Raw genomic sequence first — 20,348 nt, forward strand, 5'->3', positions numbered from 1 at the left:
GAATTTTCGTAGAGTCAGGACCGTCGGAGACGGGGCAAGAACGAAAACCACTTCGATAAAGTGCGTCGATGTAAAATTGTTGAGATTAATTACAAACCGAGATTTATTTCCTCTGGACTTTCTCAGCAACTTGAACTTTTCTGATGAGTTCAAACAGTGATTATTTTAAGCTATTTATTTGCATTCGTCATCGAAAATTTGTACGGCGCTCTTTATAATTCTTTGGTATTGACAATTATAAAATAATTATTTTGCGTTTTCGATTTGAAAAATATATACGGGTAGTTTGAGCTTGTAGTGACACAAATATAATATCTTTATCATGCGCTATCTTCATGTGGTTTAAATTTTTGGTATATGAAGATAATGCATTAAGATTGTCCATCTAAACTCAAAAAATCTTATTATTTATGTCTTCTGAGCCTCACCTCTTTTCGTATTACAAAACTCGCACAATGGAGTATGGAGTACCAGATAGACTTCAGATCTGAGCTCTGACCATTAGCTTTACTCCAGAAGAGAAAAGTCAGTTTTATTCGACGACTTCCGGTCAAAGTCTGGCTACGATAGCATTATTTCCCGAATAAGATCATAGAAATATTCCATAGATCTTATTCGAATATACTTGACTCGAAGCACTTCGACATTACAAAATTTCAATTTCTATATTTAGACAAAAATCTTTCAATAAAAATGAAAATGTTTTCGAATTATATTCTCTACTCTAAATACTACGTGTAAATTTTAAAAATATCCGATTTACACTGTTTGAATATAGTTTATTTATTTAAATAATATTTCTCCATTTTCTCCAAATTCAGGTTTGTCTGTCATGGTAACAGAGGCGTGGATAAACGGGTTATCTATAATCATGGAAAAAGTTTTACTAAAAACCATAAAAATAACCTTTAAGGATATCAATCGTCATACTCTGAATATCTGAGAGAATTATTTACAGTTGTTAATTTACGAATGCTTGACCTCTAAACATTTTTTCTCCAAACAGTTGTCAAGTCAAGAAGATAGAATCATCTAAGAATCTCTCTAGCATTTATTGTTCCCGAGAGCGATGAAACGTAAAATGTTCTCTGATTTCATATCTGAGGAGAATAAAAATAACTCTTTATATTAAATATTCATAAATTTATAAATAATATTTGTATATTGTGTGTTGCGATAAATTAATTTAATTTAAATAAATTTGCATTTCATAAACATTTTTAAACTTATAAACTAGGGCTTTTATAAAGATAGCAGATATAACTTAGAATATTAAAACTATTATCAAGAAACAATGATGCATTAAATATTAAAGGAAAAAAATCATGAATATAGTTAATAAATAGAATCATATATGCAATTACAGATAATAATCGACCGCGATCGAATCCAAACAATCTGCAGATAAAACTTCTGTCCTAAAATTCATAAAAACTACTGCAACAATAATCTTTTCTTTTTATCTCTCATTTACAACAATTTCGAATTCAGACTTTTAAAAACGTTTCATAATATAATAATAAACACAATAAAAAGAATTAAATGTTACGTTCACGCGTAAAACAGATACATGGTGTTAAGAACGCATTCAGTATTTATATTACAAAGAGTAATACTATAAGTGTAATAAAACGTTAGTAAACAGGTCATATTAACAATTACAAAATTGTATGTTACTAACATGCTGATTTATTGGCTTCTTTGTCTCGCACGCGAAGTAAAAAGAATAATCTCGTAAATATTTACCTCGATATTTATAGATGTTCCACGTGTCTTCCTTCCGTTCTCGTGCACGTTTGGCATCATTATCTTACCGGATACTCACAAATTCCAAATTCATATGGAATCATTTATCTCAGAAACGGTTGAGTTTTTACATTTACTAAGGTTTGTTTTTTACTCAGTAGGGAATGTTTTACTATATCTACCATATAAATACCGAATGACTTTTTTCACGCCCTATATTAAAATTAGAAAAAAATACTCACAGAATTTCAAAAATATGCGTTTCATTGAGTTTCACCAACAAAATTCAATTAAAGATGAAAATATAATTTGCAGCTTTACCAACTTTTATGTTTCGTAAGCTATTACTCGCTTACAAAACATGAAAGTTACGAAATTTCTCAAGCAATTGAAATAAGACATTTTTATTATTTTAATAACAAACGCACTAACTGTTGTATGTATAATTTACACATAAGAACTAATTTTTATTAGCACTTTTATAAAGAGAGATTTGGTCTGATTGTCTTAACTTTTACTTCGTTAATTACATATACGAACTGAAATTATTATTTTCGTCAGGCAAACTAGCATTAACTAATTTCTAGAAGGTTATTACGTAATAATTATGTTCATCTTGGTACGTGTCCGCGGAATTCGCACTTAGACCCTAATAACTTTTTTTGAAAGGACGAAAATGAAATGAGAAAATTCTTATTGTTTCAAAAATTTTCATGAATTTAACTGTTTCGGTTGTGATATTTTAATAAAGAAATCAAAAGGTCAGCACTTTATTTTTCAAAATTTTGCGTTATTGGTCTGCAATTTGAAAAAATTGTAGACCTGTAAATTCTTACTATCGTCCGATGTCCGTACGCCTGTCTTTCCTTAATCTCGAGAACAGCGTTAGAGAGATGAAAAACGAGACCAGATATGGAAATACAAATGGCAATAGGCCTCGATTAACTATATAAGAATTTCCGATGCAAACCGAAACTCGTGTTATTCCAATTCAAATGTTCTCCCTTATAAGGTGTTAGATAAATGACGGCACGGCTCTATTGCTGCTATTGTTAAAAGAAAAGTATGATGTACAGGGGCAAGCCACTACTAATTTGAAGCTGAGAGCATACATTTTAAATTAAATACATTAAAAATATGATTAAAAATTGCAGGTCGACATTGTGACGATGTCACAATAAATAATTGCTCATTTATAGTATGTTAATATGATAATTAATAATATAATCAGCAAAACATTTTTTTAAACTCCAATAATTTTGTTATAGAATAAAAGATTATTTTCTGGAACTTTCAACAAAAGAAATTTACTCACGTTTTACATTTTGAAGAATATGATTAATGATATTTAAATAATAACTTTCTATAATAAATTTATTATAGAAAGATAATTTATTACTAATTAAATTATCGGCTTTTGAATATTGGCTATTTAGAATTCAATAAAGTACAATTATGCCTATAAAAGAACGAATAGAAAAGAATGACATCGTATAAATAAAATAGGCTAACAGACCGAAATGCTTGAATAATCGGGAAAAGAATAGTCATATTTTATGCCATTATAAATATTTCGGTATTATTTTATTCTAATTTGCTTAATCGGCATCAATGGAATACTCATTTTTATAAACTGTAACACTGTAGTCTTTGTAAAATAGGGCTAGCGGAAATACAGTATTAAACGTAAAAACCCGTAAACAGATAATAAAAATATCTTCTTTACTCGCCATGTCCAATCACCAGGAACAAACTATTCTCCACAACAGAGACGACCTTTCTTTAGACGCTACGCCTCTGCCTAATTATGTAAAACATGTAATATTACAAATTTTAATAATACAACAATTAAACTAAAAAATAAGGCGATCACAAGAACAGATGACTTCACACATGTCCGTTACACACATGTCCAGTCTAAAAAGTGGTGACCGTTCTCTCCTCTCTCCCCTGTCCAAGGTCTTCCTTCCCCTTCGTGACCCCTTAGTTCTCCGAATTCTCGACCATCGCAGATGTGGAGTTAATGAGGAGGGTTGCTAATGAATAGCAGATTTTAAACTCTGTTTACAAAACAGTCTAAAATATCCACAGGTGACAATCCCTTCACAATTAAAAATATAAGACTTCTTTGCCAAATTATGTTTTACATAATTTGGCAGAGGCGTAGCCTCTAAAGAAAGGTCGTCTCCGCTGTGGAGAATAGTTTATTCCTGGTGATTGGACATGGCGAGTAAAGAAGATATTTTTATTATCTGTTTACGTGTTTTTACGTTTAATACCGTAACACTGTAGTCTTCGGTAACGGTTTATTTAAATATTTTTTTTTACGTACAATCTATGAAGAAACTTATCTAATAAATTTAAAGTAGAATTATCGTCATCGAGTTCAAATATTTACGCCTTGTTAACTAAAAGTTTAAACAAGGCGTAAATATTTAAACTCGATGACGATAATTCTACTTTCAATCATATTTAAATTGCGACGCAGAAAATTACGTAACACAAAAACTCTTCAAATTTAACTCATAAAAAAACTCGTATGTAATAGTTAATAAGATATAAATAGCTTTAACGATCTTTAAAATAAACAAAAAAATTTTCCCCGTTGACATTATTTTAGTTCACGTTAAAAAAAATTGTTTCTTATTTTTTAAAACTCTAATTAAACTATAAAAGAACTCAATGAGAGATTATTTGGCATCTAATTATCTATAAAATGAAATTGCTTTAAATATTTAACATAATTTATGTTTTATTGAAATGATTTTTGTTAAAATAAAATGCAATTATGCTAACATTGGGAGTAATTTTCCATAATTTACACATTTCTATTACCCGAATAAAAGAATTTGCGTGGGAAAACTTTATTCGTAAGAATTCCTATATTCTAATTTTTAATAAATAAAGATATATTATAGATGTGTTTATTTTTTAAATGCTCTGTACACTATAAGTAGGCACTTAACTTATGTAATAGATCTAAACATTTGTTGATAATAGTGTGTTAATTCGAAAATAGTAATTTTTTATTATTGTTAATCTGCGTATACAAGAAAAAATTTATACTTATACAACTAGTTTAAAACTAATGCACGAAATAGCAACATAATTCTATTAAAATTATTTTAGTATTTACTCTAAGTTAAAAGTAATGTGTTCCGGATCTATCTCAAAAGTAAGAAATGATACGGTATAACATATTTTTAATTTCGTTGCATTCTTCTAGCTGTAATTCTCATTTTAGAATTACGACAATGACGTTTCTCAATAATTTAATATATTATATTTTTTATATGTATATGTAAAACATCTTTTAGGAAGAAGCGAACTTGCACAGTAATTATGTAATAACGAGGCACAAGTATCGTCGGTAACCTTGAAGCAATTGACTTTAGCATTCGGATGAGCGTGACTAAATTATCTAGGTTCTTTCCTTGTCAGTTTTCCTTTTCTCGTTCAAAAGGATACCGAGATGAATAAAAGAGAGAACGGTGAAAACGACGTCCTTTCGAACACCAACAATACTAAAGATGCCGAAACGGGGAGATGTGAAAGAATATTAACGAAAAAATGGAAATTGATTTCCAAGTTTTGTATAATTCTTTTGGTCTTAGCGGTCGTTCTGTTAATCGTGGGAGTGGTGTATGTCTCCATCGGACTGCTGGCCAAAAAAAAGACTCGAGATTTTCGACTTCCGAAGTCGGTCGTACCTACGCATTATACTTTGGAAATTCAACCTTTTCTCGTTCCGGACGTTTTGAAATTTAAAGGAAGTGTAGAAATCAATTTTCATTGTAAAGAAAGAACGGACGAAGTGGTTCTTCACGCTAAAAACTTATCTATAGATCATTGGAGCGTTAGAATTCGGAACGAAAAAGGAAAGGACGTGGAAGTATTCAAAATCGATTACGAACCTGTCGTAGATTTGGTCATTTTGAAGTTGACCGATAAATTGTCCGTGGATAATTATATTCTATTTATGAGTTTTGTCGGAAATCTGGACAGGTCTTCCAGTCTCACGGGTTTCTACAGTTATACCTACGAAGACGAAGATAACAATATGTACTAGTAAGTAACCTTTTATATCGAAACTTTAAATGTGTCTCTCCAAGTTATATTCTACTTTTACAAAGAGAAAAATGTTATTTCATTTTACTTTTATTTAGTATAAATAAATAAATATTATTATTATTATCATTGATAATATATTTAATAATGTAATATTATACAAGTATTTATTTATTTTAAAAACGAATACAATTTATTTTTATCACTTTAATAACTTTTCTATACTAAACAAATATTTTATTAATTAATTTTATATTTTAATAATGTATAAAATTTAATTCAAAATATTAAAATAAGAATTTTCTTTCATTTTTTCAAATAGGTCCATTGGTTTTTCTGAAAAAATTTGGCTAATTTTGTAACCTAAATATTAATCAATATTTATTATAGCCTATATTATTCCACGTGATTATCAAATTTTCGGAATTAAAAAAAATTATATATATAATTGTTTATCAATTTATAACAGACCTAATCAGGAAACGGTCCAATAATGATTAATTGAATGAATGTGTATCAGTTTATTTTCAGAAAATTAAGTTTAAAAAAGTAAAGAAAAAATATTTATTTTTAAATTTAGTGCTGCAGCCACTCAGTTCGAACCGATTCATGCACGAGAAGCCTTTCCTTGTTTCGACGAACCCGAATTAAAAGCAACATTTGACATTACCGTAGTCAGATGGAGAAACATGACTTCCATTTCTAATATGCCAAAGGTAGTAACCGAATCAAGGTATGCTTTACTTTATGCTTCATTTATTTTATATTGCTTATCTCTTTATTGTGGCATACTTTGTTCGCAAACTTCGAAAGCGTTGACGAATTATAATGTTTCGTAAATCGTGTTCGAGTTTATTCCATAATACAGTATATACATCGAATACACGATGTATGTTACTGTACACATCCTTGATAATTATTTCTTTCGGCAGACCGCGAACTTCGAATAGACTGTGATCTGTCGATTGAAATAACGTGTTCAAGAAACGAGATTAGTTAGTAGACGTTTTATCATTAAATGAATGTATTTATTTATAAAATTTTATACTTTTTTATATAATAATTTACTCCATTCATTTTATTTTAATATAAAAACGAAACGAATGGAGTAAATGATTAAATGATACTATCGTTGGCATAAAAGACAATTGAGATTGTTCTGGTAACAATTGTTAATATAGATTCTCTTATAATTTGATATTTTTGTAAGCTTTACATTTTTTTGGAACATTTACTTTGACAAATATTAAATTAAATCAACGTAAAGAAATTATTAAAAGCATAAAAACAATTTACATAAGAGAAGGAAGCGCAAACTATCTACATATTTTCATTGTACCAAATAAACACATAAGATGATAATTGATAAAACCATCTGATGATCCAGATTTCAAAACTTTCAAACATTAATGATGCAGAATCGTAAAATTTTACGTTTGACAAAAGGAAAAAATATTGAAAATTTAGATTAAATTATTTTAAAATGATCATCTAAATATTATATTTTGTTGTTATAATTATAATTAATTACAGATTCATTTTAAAGATCAATACAAATTTCGAGAAAAGAATGTGCCATGAAATAATCGAAAAGAAAATTGTCGTCTTGGGATTTTAGCGTGCAAAGACGTTTGCAGGAAATGGCCTACTTTGTATTTAGTGGAAGGTCGTTTCTTTAAATTGTTGTACGGCTATTAAATACGAGCTAAAATAGAAAATAAGCGCTACATAACATATTTTTAAAATAATTACTTTGAATTACCAAAAATTTCTTAAATTTTATTTTAGTTCAAAAATAGTAATATTTAAATTTTGCTGTACAAAATATACACGTTTTAAAATGGAAAAATGAAACCAAATTAAGAAAATTATTTCAAAAATTTTCTTCACAGTTGACATTTGAAAATTTAAACATTTCATAATTTAAACATTTCAATGTTTAAATCACTTTTTTTTAGCGAGCTTACAAAATGGTTGGTTTTAATTTTTCAGTATCGTTTTGAACTGTTGCAGTCTAAAAATATTAAATGATATTGAAGAAGTAATTAATTATTTCAAGAAGCGAGAAGTAACTATTTCTGGTTAATGTTACCCTTGGTGCCAAGATGGTGGCTCGTCTGATTCCAGCAAGGAAATAGTAATCTAACCTATTATAAGAATTTGTTTCTAACAATTATGGTAATTTATTAGAATAGATTAGGTTAGGTTAGAACGTGCGTCCCACTGTTTCCTTGCTTTAATCAGAGACGAGCCGCCATCTTGGCACCAAGGGTAACATTAACCCTATGACGAAAATATAATGCAGATTTTTTTCTCCACATCGTCATTATTTTATAAATACAAACCGGTATATCAAATAAAAACAACAGTTAAATAGCATGAAAAAGTTTTCTCAACCAGTAAATCATGGATCCAATTTTCGAATAATAAGACGGTTATCTGCACGACAAAATGAGGTCGCTAATTGACAGATTGAGAAGACTTCTTGATTGTTTGTTTTATTGTTACAGACGGTTAGACACCTTTATCCTTAGAATAATTTATAAATATTGTAATGCCAATACGTCCAGATAATTGCTGAATACAATAATAACATTTGTAATTGTCGTAACCAAGTTAACTTTTACAATAAATTCGATATTATTTATAGCTCTGGTAATTAAACGATTTATGAAAGACAAATATTTTCCTTAGTCATAGACAACTTATTTGATTAATAGCTCAAGGTTAATTAATGCGATACGGATGGCTGCGCAGTCTTTCCAAATATTCGCAGAAGTGTATATAGACAATAAGCATTTCTAATGACAAAATATCAAGAATTTCTTTCGTCTTATAGGACCGAGGAGGCGTTTGATTCAATTTGGAATTCGCATTTAATTACTTGAAATGTTTAATGTACAGATGTGGTATTTAATTTAAGTAAAATTTTTTATATAAATTATTCCGATTATTTAGTATAATCGGAATATTTTATATGTTGTTATTTTACAAATCGACATTTGTAAGAGCAAATGGAACAATTATCCCAAATCGAATCGAAAGAAATAAGAGAAATTTGCGTCGAATGCGACGAAAATTTAAACCTAATTAAACTTGTTCTGGGTGATTCTAGAGGAAGTAATTTGGGCCAAGTATGTCCTAAAATTCGAAAAAAGTCGATTTCATTTTTATTCGCCCTATTTATTGAAGAACAATATTACGAGTTCTAGTTTTTTCTCCATTCCTCGCTGCTATAGAAGTGAGAAACTTTTTCTCAAATAATTTCCTCGGTTTTAATAATCTTAATAATTTATGAATCATTTAGATATAATTCGGTAAAATGCAACAGAACGAGAAAGAAAAACATTTCAGTTTGTAAAAGTTACATTTCACTCCAAACGTATTGGACCATTTATTTTTCCGTTCCACTTACTTCCACTTAATCAGTTTGTTTGGTTTGATGGGATTCGACGACGCAACCCGGGAGCGATCCGCCGATAAGGACCGCATCCCAGAAAGACTTTCTAGGGAAACTGGCCACTATTCAGATGTTAAACACGTTTAGAAAACCAGGAAACATTATGTAGCTCCCGCTGGTGATATGCGAATCTGTGAACAACCATTACTGTTTAGTGATTTTTAAATGTAATTTATAATAAACTAATTGTGCTATGTTTAAAAAAAAAAAAAATGTTAATCACGAATTATATTACACTGAGTTGAGTCTCGACTATTCGGGATAATATAGATAGTAGGTACCTGGAATAATCAAACTCGGATAACGCGGAATATTTAATAAATACATCCAAATTCTGTTCAATAATTAACTACTGTAACCGTATTTATTGCATATAATGAGTTTTAAACTACGCGATTGAACTTATATTTCATGTAGGTCTACTACAATATTTATTTGGCCTAAAGAAAATATAAAACTACCATGAGAATTATATTTCTTTAATCTTTTAAAAAGTTCGTATTGTCCTGAGATGTCACTAGAGGAATTTGTTTTTCTCTTTAATCTGTAGGCCCCTTTAGAGTATCGTGCATCGCTCGATCACGATTCGTAAAATTAATCGTCTGTGACTTGTCTTTGTGGACAAAGTATTCTTTCGCAGTTCACTTCGGATAACCTTGGAAAAATTATGTTGGAAAATGTCTGTTAAAAGTAGAATTTTGATCTTAAAATTAAAAAGTTGAAAGTTTGTATTTGAAATTTATACATTTTTTCACGTAAAGGATATAAGTATAAAGAGCGATAACCATAAATTTTCAATTAATATTTCTGAAATAAAGTTTATTTGTAGTCACCAATTATAAATGGAGAGATGAACATTTAGATTACGATCGCGAAATAAACTAAGTATTACAATCATAGCTTATTTTTCCATCAGTCTGATTTCGACTAATTTAGTCAATATTTTTATTGAAGCGGAGCGTTAACAAATATGCCAGCGTTAGCTCTATATGGTTTACAGAATTGTGTTCGTTTTCAAAGTTTGATCAATTGATTTTTATTAAACACGATCATTTTCCATTAATTGCGATGAGAAATCCAAAAAATTTAATAAGAAATGCGGATTCATAACTTCGTTTTCGAGATACAGTGGGGTCAAAGTGACAATATCCATGCTCTCTGACGCGATTGAGCGCGTCTAACGGAATTTAGAGGCTAAAAAGAAGGGTAAAACCGGCAAATGAAAGGATCGCTTCTTCCGTGCCTAGTATGTAGAAGGATTGCCTCTTCATGGCCGACAAGTGTGGCCAGCAACCGTTTTCTTCTGATCACGCACACTATCTCTCTAACTCACTTTCACACACACATCAATAGCTACAAACACGCTGATTCATAAACATTCAAACATACATCACTGTTCGGGTTAGATGGAGCGAGAGATAATTTGTATGCACTAATATTAAGTTAAAAAATTCGTATTACAAAAACGCAGCGCTCTGCCTCAATTCTATCGCAATACGACATCTAATTTAATTACATTTAATCTTAATTTCATTGACTCATTCTCATACAATTCGCATTTTTCGTTTTTGGTTTTGTTTTTGTACAAAAAACTTAAACCAACACCTTAATGTTCGCTGAGAGATTTATTAATTTAACTAACGTTTTCGGCTTACTCAATAAGCCATCTTCAGGTTTTAACTTTCGAAAAAGAAACAATATCGTTCCATTAATAGAATACAATTGTTTGAAAAAATTCAAATCATTAGTAACGGACAAAAAATAAAAACAAACAGGATGAACATGGTAATATAAATAAATAAATATACAAAAATAAATAAAAACAAAAAAGGAAGAAAATGGTAATATAAATAAATAAATATACAAAAATAAATAAAAACAAAAAAAGAAGAACATAGTAATATAAATAAATATACAATAAAATCGTAAAAGATACAACAAATGTAAGATAAAAAAACGTTTTACCCGTGCCCATATATAATACTATCTATCCTAACCAGAAATACTTCACCATTAAAATATACTAGAGCTCACGTGCCTCTTATAAATTCTTAACGGCATATTTCCAAGCCGAAGGAAGACCTTCTGCGTCCCTTGCGTTAATACATTTATCTTTTATCTTGCTTCTGTAAATTTCTATCTTTTCAGCCGTTCTTGCCAAAGTTGGGGAGTGTACCTGCTTTATGATTTTCGCCTCATTCCAATGTACCAAGGATCCCTCCGCCTGCCCCATCTGGGCTAGTACTGTTGTGTTGGAACCTTTTCTAATATCATATTTATGTTCCTTGATCCTTATTCCTAGGTTTCTAGTAGTAACCCCTACATAATCTTTATTAATACCTAATAGCTGGTTCTCGTAGGGAATCTTATACACACCCGCCTTATCTTCTTTTTTAACTAACCCTTTATCGTTTCTAAGTATTTTATACAAATTCGGAGCTCTTTTTAAGATCACCCTTGTATCCTTAGTGTTTGCTATTTCTTTCATAAGCCCTCCCAGATACTTATTGTATGTAAATTTCGTGTATCTGTAAGGCCCGTGCCTAGTGTCTTTATCATTACTGGCCTCAAATTTTCTAATAATTCCCTCAATGACTTTCCTCCTATAACCTAATGTTCCTGCTATCTGTATAATTCTTTCTATCTCTGTATCCCGGTCTATCACATTCTCACAGTATAAAAAGGCCCTTCTAACCAATGCTCTAAATGCCGCTAACTTATATTTATAAGGGTCATTAGAGCTTGCAGGGATATATAGTGGGCTATGCGTTGGTTTAATGAATACGCCAGTGGATATATGCCCTTTGCTAAATATAACATTAATGTCTAACAAATGTACTATCCTGGAGCTTTTCTGCTCTAGCTTCAGGTTAAGGCCCTCTTCGTTCTCGTTAATTCTATCTACAAAGCTAGCAATTACTCGATTGTTCTTCCATATTATAAAAACGTCGTCTACATATCTCTTGTAGAATACTATATCCCTTTCGAAGCCCCGCAAAATCTTTTCTTCTACTTTACTAACCACAAGCTCGCAGAGGAGCCCCGAAATTGGGCTTCCCATCGGTACTCCTCTTTTTTGCTTATATACTTGGTCTTCGTACGCGAAGAAGGATTCGCAACATACTAGGTTAGCCATTTCTATAACCTCATTTCTGTGTTGTGTTAACGTTGGGTTATCTCTGAACAAGAACTCCATAAGTGCTTCTACACAGGACTCAATCTTAATAGACGGGTACAAACTTTCGTAATCTAACACAGTTCCCACTTCTTCATCCTTCAAAGCGATGCTTTGTAGCTCTTTAACTACCATAACAGGATCCTTTACCACTAATTTATTATTTTCCATCCGTGAGGAGAGGTACTCTTGTAATCTTTTTTCCAGGAAAAATGTAGGTGCTCTTCGTTTTTCCACAATAGGCCTTATTTCTTTTCCCTCGTTATGAGTTTTGGCGAAGGCAAAGAGTCTAGGGAGCCCTGGTCTAAGGTTCCGGCATTTACGGACAAACGGTAAGATCCTCGCTAGTTTGGTAAAGGATCCTGTTATGGTAGTTAAAGAGCTATCAAAGCATCGCTTTGAAGGATGAAGAAGTGGGAACTGTGTTAGATTACGAAAGTTTGTACCCGTCTATTAAGATTGAGTCCTGTGTAGAAGCACTTATGGAGTTCTTGTTCAGAGATAACCCAACGTTAACACAACACAGAAATGAGGTTATAGAAATGGCTAACCTAGTATGTTGCGAATCCTTCTTCGCGTACGAAGACCAAGTATATAAGCAAAAAAGAGGAGTACCGATGGGAAGCCCAATTTCGGGGCTCCTCTGCGAGCTTGTGGTTAGTAAAGTAGAAGAAAAGATTTTGCGGGGCTTCGAAAGGGATATAGTATTCTACAAGAGATATGTAGACGACGTTTTTATAATATGGAAGAACAATCGAGTAATTGCTAGCTTTGTAGATAGAATTAACGAGAACGAAGAGGGCCTTAACCTGAAGCTAGAGCAGAAAAGCTCCAGGATAGTACATTTGTTAGACATTAATGTTATATTTAGCAAAGGGCATATATCCACTGGCGTATTCATTAAACCAACGCATAGCCCACTATATATCCCTGCAAGCTCTAATGACCCTTATAAATATAAGTTAGCGGCATTTAGAGCATTGGTTAGAAGGGCCTTTTTATACTGTGAGAATGTGATAGACCGGGATACAGAGATAGAAAGAATTATACAGATAGCAGGAACATTAGGTTATAGGAGGAAAGTCATTGAGGGAATTATTAGAAAATTTGAGGCCAGTAATGATAAAGACACTAGGCACGGGCCTTACAGATACACGAAATTTACATACAATAAGTATCTGGGAGGGCTTATGAAAGAAATAGCAAACACTAAGGATACAAGGGTGATCTTAAAAAGAGCTCCGAATTTGTATAAAATACTTAGAAACGATAAAGGGTTAGTTAAAAAAGAAGATAAGGCGGGTGTGTATAAGATTCCCTACGAGAACCAGCTATTAGGTATTAATAAAGATTATGTAGGGGTTACTACTAGAAACCTAGGAATAAGGATCAAGGAACATAAATATGATATTAGAAAAGGTTCCAACACAACAGTACTAGCCCAGATGGGGCAGGCGGAGGGATCCTTGGTACATTGGAATGAGGCGAAAATCATAAAGCAGGTACACTCCCCAACTTTGGCAAGAACGGCTGAAAAGATAGAAATTTACAGAAGCAAGATAAAAGATAAATGTATTAACGCAAGGGACGCAGAAGGTCTTCCTTCGGCTTGGAAATATGCCGTTAAGAATTTATAAGAGGCACGTGAGCTCTAGTATATTTTAATGGTGAAGTATTTCTGGTTAGGATAGATAGTATTATATATGGGCACGGGTAAAACGTTTTTTTTATCTTACATTTGTTGTATCTTTTTACGATTTTATTGTATATTTATTTATATTACTATGTTCTTCTTTTTTTGTTTTTATTTATTTTTGTATATTTATTTATTTATATTACCATTTTCTTCCTTTTTTGTTTTTATTTATTTTTGTATATTTATTTATTTATATTACCATGTTCATCCTGTTTGTTTTTATTTTTTGTCCGTTACTAATGATTTGAATTTTTTCAAACAATTGTATTCTATTAATGGAACGATATTGTTTCTTTTTCGAAAGTTAAAACCTGAAGATGGCTTATTGAGTAAGCCGAAAACGTTAGTTAAATTAATAAATCTCTCAGCGAACATTAAGGTGCTGGTTTAAGTTTTTTGTATATTGAATTCTGCTGGGTACGAGTGTGGTTTGTTTTTGTTTACGTAAAAAGCAAACAAAACTTAGAATTTAATTATTATGCCTTTTTGTCTTTTTTAACTCTATTTAAAATTTATTTTGTATACTAGTACTTACTATATATTAACAGGACTTATTATACTGGAAATTATGGATGCAGATATTTAGTCTTACAGATCAAAAATAATGTTCTTTATTTAGTTCACCTGGTGAACTGAATAAAGTTTCAACTAAAAACTGGCTTTGACTGTAACATATAGAGTGATTTTAGGTAAGATGGTAAGCGGGGGAAGATGCCTACTTTTTGATATTTTCAAACGGTGATACCTCATTTTCTACATCCGAGAAAAATAAAAGCAAGATAAGTACGAAGTTTTTGTTGTGAAATGTTTCTAGAATCATTTTAAAACTAAAAGTTAAAATAGAATTTAGTAAAAATTGCGGAATTAATGTGTGATGTAGTTAAGGTGCTAAAGTTTCCATTGTGAGCTACCGCCGATCCCGATGAGACATGCTAGAACACGTACAACGTAGGCATCTTACCCTGACAAATGGAAAAGATGCCACATTTTTCATAGGGTAACATGCCTAATTTTTGTTAATTGAATTCCAATATGCCTATTTTTAATAAATTTTTGTTTTCTCGTTTTATTGCAGGATATGCATAGAAATTATATAAGGATTTCTCAAAAATGATTTTGGACTGAAAAAAGCTTTCAGCTAGCTATAGAGCACGTTAGACGGGCGGAAACTTAACAATACTTATACTATGCTGTTATACTTACTATGAAGTACTTTGCACTACATATAGAATAAATTAAATTCGGTTAAGATATTCGAAAATTAATTTTATGCAATTATATTTGTTATCTTACCCTAACGGCATTTGGCATCTCACCCGGACACTTAGGGTGAGATGCCTAAAATGCCAGACACTAAAAAAGTCGTCATTGCAAACACAATATACGATTATTTTTCATATACAGTGGTGCCTCAAATAACCTACTTAATCTGTTCCAGGTGCACGTCCGTTAAGTGAAACGTCCGTTATACGAAACGCATTTTCCCATAGAAATACATGTTAAAACATCTAATTCGTTCCGCAGCATAAAATAACCGTACTGTATCATAAAAAATGAACATGGGGTGCGTTCTTTTATTCCTCCGCGTAACTCTGCGCGAGCGACATCCGTTTAAAAATTCCTGAGGAACGCGTTCCTAAATTCCGGTGGGAGTGCGCGCCGTCGAACGGCAAAAACGGCCGCTTGTAGCAGTAGTTTACGGTGGAAAGCAAGATGGCGTCCTCCATGGCTCATATAGTTTCGTTTCCGAGTCCATTATGTGGTTTTATGAATGAAAATTTAGAAATTGTGAAAGCGCAAGTTAGCGCACACGGTGATGTAAGTGTCTTTACGAATTTTTTTCGAATGGTTGCCGGCATTCTAATTTTTTCGTGGCTATTTTGAATGGTCTTTCAACAAATAATCCATTTTATGGTTAAATTTTACAATTGGGGCCCTTCTTTTGCCTTTAAAAGCTCATATTTTAGAATTATAGATTCCTCTATCACGATACTATCGATAGTGCGAGCGCTGCCAGCTTTCTTTCTTACACCGTCGTTCCGAAATGCCTACAAACAGAGGCGCACTCCCGTAGTAGCGGAGACGCAGAGCGACCGCTATTAAAGAACGCACTTATGGAGCAGTCACCAATTATGCCGGAATGTCCGTTGTTCGAGTCACGTAACGGCCAAACAGAAAGTCCGTTGTTCGCAGCGTCCGTTATTCGAGGCGTACGTTATACGAGGCACCACTGTACTCCAAAGTTTTATTTGAAAAACATGCTCAAGAATATGATATTTTCGTTAGAGGCCTCCTAAACCCAAATTATCGCTATAATTTCCTTCATAAGCATAATGTTAGGCATCTTCCCCCGAATCACTATACATAACTTTATTTCCCCCAAACATATTTATGTAGCTAAAATTCAAAACATGTACAGCAGTAAATTAACTAGACAAAACCCGTTTTGTCTATTTAAAACTGGAATTTACTGCTAGTCAAAAATGAATTTGAGTTAAAACTAGTTTCAACTAGACAAAACGGGTTTTAACAAAGACATCCAGTATAACCTAGTTTCAACTAGTTAAAACGCGTTCTAACTAAAAACGGGTTTTGACTGTAACATATATAAGGTTAAAATTCTTAGGTGGTTTTCTTCATTTATTAAGTTTTTTTTTACTATTGATTACTCACAATCAAAAAAATGAATGTTTGTTTAAAATGCAATTCCCTGAATTTTGTAGAATTGAATAAAAATTGGAAATTGGACTAAGGCAATATAACATATTTATATATATAACTGTATTGAAAATATTATATCGTGATGATTAATAATTTTAATTATAATTAGTTATAATCTGTTTATTTAATTATATTAATAAATTAATCTGGTTACAGATATCTTAATATCTTAATCAATGATTATTAAAATAAAAATAGCTTGGCTATGACGATTGTTACGAATATATTATAACTAGAATTTTAAAGTATGAAAGTAAATACGAATATGAAAATTACAGCAGACTTAATTATTATTTAATAGAGGAAGACATTGGGAGGCCGACATATTCAATACGTCGAAGAAAATGTCCACTTATCTGGTGGCGTTTGTTGTAGGAGACTTCAAATCGAAGAAAAGCGGAAAGGTATTTTATTTTCGCTAATTAATCTTAAACAACTAATTAAAATTTAAATAAACACGAGTTTCGTTTGTTTTGTAAGGAAATAAACCATTTTATAGAACATGAAAAATAAATAATTTCTTCATTTATTTTAAGTGCAGTAGAACCTGGGTTTAGTGGACACTCTCAAGACCGGAATTGTCCGCTTTCAAAAGTGTCGTATGTTTTATGACATCAGGCGGTTTTTCTTTTCTTTCTTTTTTTTAAAATAATCCATGCACACTTTAGTTTTGTAAAATAATCTGTGATTAAAAACAAATAAAAAATAGCCAAAGAATCGGAAAAATTATAGGGTTATTTGCCAATTAATTAATTTAATTTGGCACTAGAAGTGATCCATATATTGAGATTGGCATTAGAAGTTTTAAGTATCATTTTGTACTTAATTTAATAATTATAAAGTAATAATTAATTAATTTAGAGAAATTTTTTAAAAAATCTAGCGTAGAATGATATTCTAATCCGCAATTATTAATACTTTAAGCTAGCGGCCGAATGGCCGAGCGGTCAAGGTTAGCAGCCTGCTGCCCTGGGGGATCCGGAATCGAATCCGGACAGGTCGAAAAATCCCCAGGAATTTTTCGTGGGGTGGTCCGTCCGGATATGTCGATCCCCGTCCCTCACCACCCGGCTGTCCCATTGTGGGCCTGGCCGAGCCCATAATGGGCTTGTTATAAGAGGCCCCTTAGTGCCCACAGGGCGGAAAGAGTTAAAAAAAAACAATACTTCAAGCTAGACAGGAGACAATAACAATTACTTTATCTGGACCTCGAAAACAGGATGTTTGCCAATTTTTTCAACACATAATTTATTTGTTTCATTGTGCTTATGTTCTTTCACTATTGAAATTTTTTTACTGCTTTTTTGCGTTTTAATGTTTCTGTTCGATTATGCAAGTAAGAAATGCCAGCTTCAGTTTACCAATGTTTTATGGTGAGAATCTACAATTAGAACTATGAAATCTTGTTAAATTAACTAGTTAAACAAAAGAAATTTTTTAAAAATGATATCCGTGGAAAACATATAACAATCCAGTGTTGTTCGGTCTTTTTCTAATAGTGGCACCTCAGTATGGTAATTTTTTCTTGCGAAATCTCATTCTTTATCAATACAGTTATTACGTTTCTCATACTTTTAGTAATACACATAAGTACTATGAGCCGTGAGCCCTATATTTCGTGGCACCCTGGTTGAAATTTACTTTATTTTCGTGTGTATGGTTTTAGGCCCTTTACCGCTCAGAGAGCACAAAAAGGCCATAGAATGTTGTATAGAGAAGGGTGTCTGTGTTGGTTAGTAGATGGGATCTCAAGATGGGCTCATAAATGTCTCACATAGGGCTCATAAGAAATAACTAGTCCCTTATGAGGGTTCATAATATTACATGTATATGTCATGTTTCAAATTTTATTATGCATGTTGTGTTTTTGTTTGTGTTATTTTAACTTTCCATTGTCATTTGGTAAATAAAAGGAAAATAGATTGATAAAAAAGTTGCAGTTTGCATTGCGTAACCAACCAGACCTAACCAATGTTTCTGGGTAACTCAAAACTATTGAAGAAAAGAAAGCAGCAGCGAGCAATCCAATGATAACAATTACCAGCAAATTTAAAATAATAATTTTGATGGGATATATACTACATCCCATACGGGTAGAAAAATAGCAGCCTTCCGGAAGGACTTTAGGGGGAGCTTGCCCCATTTGGGAGAATAGGTGGAGGAAACCCGGAAAACTTCACCTGGCCAGCTAGGGATTGATCAAAACTTAGTTGAGATAACCAACTGAATACAGAACGCTTAATAAAGACATAGCGCAACAAACTACGACAGGATGCTGGAAATTATTACCACATAAGAAGGTAGACAAAATAATAAGTACAGAGTCTAGAAGACCAGCGCTTTCACCACACAGTCTTCAACAGACGTGTAGTTTTGTGTGGTGGATGATAATCTTAACCTGAAATCGTAAGTTTGTAATTAGTACCTAGCAGAGGGCTGTAAGAAGGAGCCCTACAGGGCTGGGTAAAGAGGAAGACTCACAAAACAAATAAGATTAGACAATAGCAACAGTGGATAGATGAAGAGGCCAGCTAACGCCACGCGAAAATAGCGCCCACAGGTGGACAAAGGCCACCGGAGGCAAGATGGAAGAGCCCGTTGCCGACTGCAGACGGCAACCCCGGAGCAGAACTGTCGCTGCCGATCAACCGAAGGATTGAAATCTACTGTCTTAAGTCAGGTTGTGCATTGTACTGTGCTCTTAACAGACAGTTTGAAAAGATAAAAATGTTTATCTGGTGTTCGCTTTATTGAGAAAAATTGCAAGAATAAAAGTATTACTATTTTTTGTTCGCTAAATATGTGTCCCCTAAACCCAGTGTCTGCTAAGTCCAAGTTTTGCTGTATTAACGAAGTTGATTTATGATGTAGGTATCATTATGGGCTTCACCCAAAAATATTGAATACGTAGATTATGCATTGGAAGTTGCCGAAGAAGCGTTAAAATTCTTTGAAGTTCTCCTTGGAGTACCTTACGATGTTCCAAAATTAGGTAAGTTTTAATTTTAAATGCATTCTTATCAAGAAACAGAGACGCCACGATGATAGATTAAACAATATTTTAACTCTAAAATTGCAATAATATAAGTTGATTATAAATTTTTGGAAAATTTTTTAAAGATTACCGGACATTTATCTCTGATCTCTAATCTCTGAGATCTAATTCCGCTGATACTATAGAGTCCGAAAATACTTGATATGCACAAAGTTATTTTATAATATGCATAAATTAAACTTCTATTTTTAAATATATAAATTACTTTACAATAAATATTATTAAGAGGTAAAACTTCTGACATAAACCAAAAGTAAATATGCATTTCGGCCAAGATACGATTGTTATCCTGCATAAATCACCGCATATATCAAACGTTTCCGGACTCTATAGCATTAATGCATTGGAACAAGAGATCAGTGACAATTAAGCGATAATCTTCAAACCTTTTGTAAAATTTATAATAAGAAAGCCACCCCGAATAATA

General features: G+C 32.0%; 1 protein-coding gene across 1 annotated transcript in view; it reads left to right on the forward strand.

Moving 5' to 3' along the window:
* The first annotated feature begins 5,132 nt into the window (after nt 1–5,132).
* LOC136972739 (endoplasmic reticulum aminopeptidase 1-like) overlaps nt 5,133–20,348 on the forward strand; it is a 59,636-nt gene continuing 44,420 nt past the window's right edge. The window contains exons 1-4 of the mRNA XM_067267354.1: nt 5,133–5,814; nt 6,395–6,547; nt 17,168–17,270; nt 19,738–19,858. Coding sequence (XP_067123455.1) covers nt 5,219–5,814; nt 6,395–6,547; nt 17,168–17,270; nt 19,738–19,858 — 973 coding nt within the window. The 5' untranslated portion in view covers nt 5,133–5,218. The remainder of the gene's footprint in view (nt 5,815–6,394; nt 6,548–17,167; nt 17,271–19,737; nt 19,859–20,348) is intronic.

This window comes from Centruroides vittatus, unplaced genomic scaffold, assembly GCF_030686945.1.
Source record: "Centruroides vittatus isolate TY-2023 unplaced genomic scaffold, ASM3068694v2 contig_301, whole genome shotgun sequence".
In the NCBI taxonomy this organism is placed as follows: domain Eukaryota; kingdom Metazoa; phylum Arthropoda; class Arachnida; order Scorpiones; family Buthidae; genus Centruroides; species Centruroides vittatus.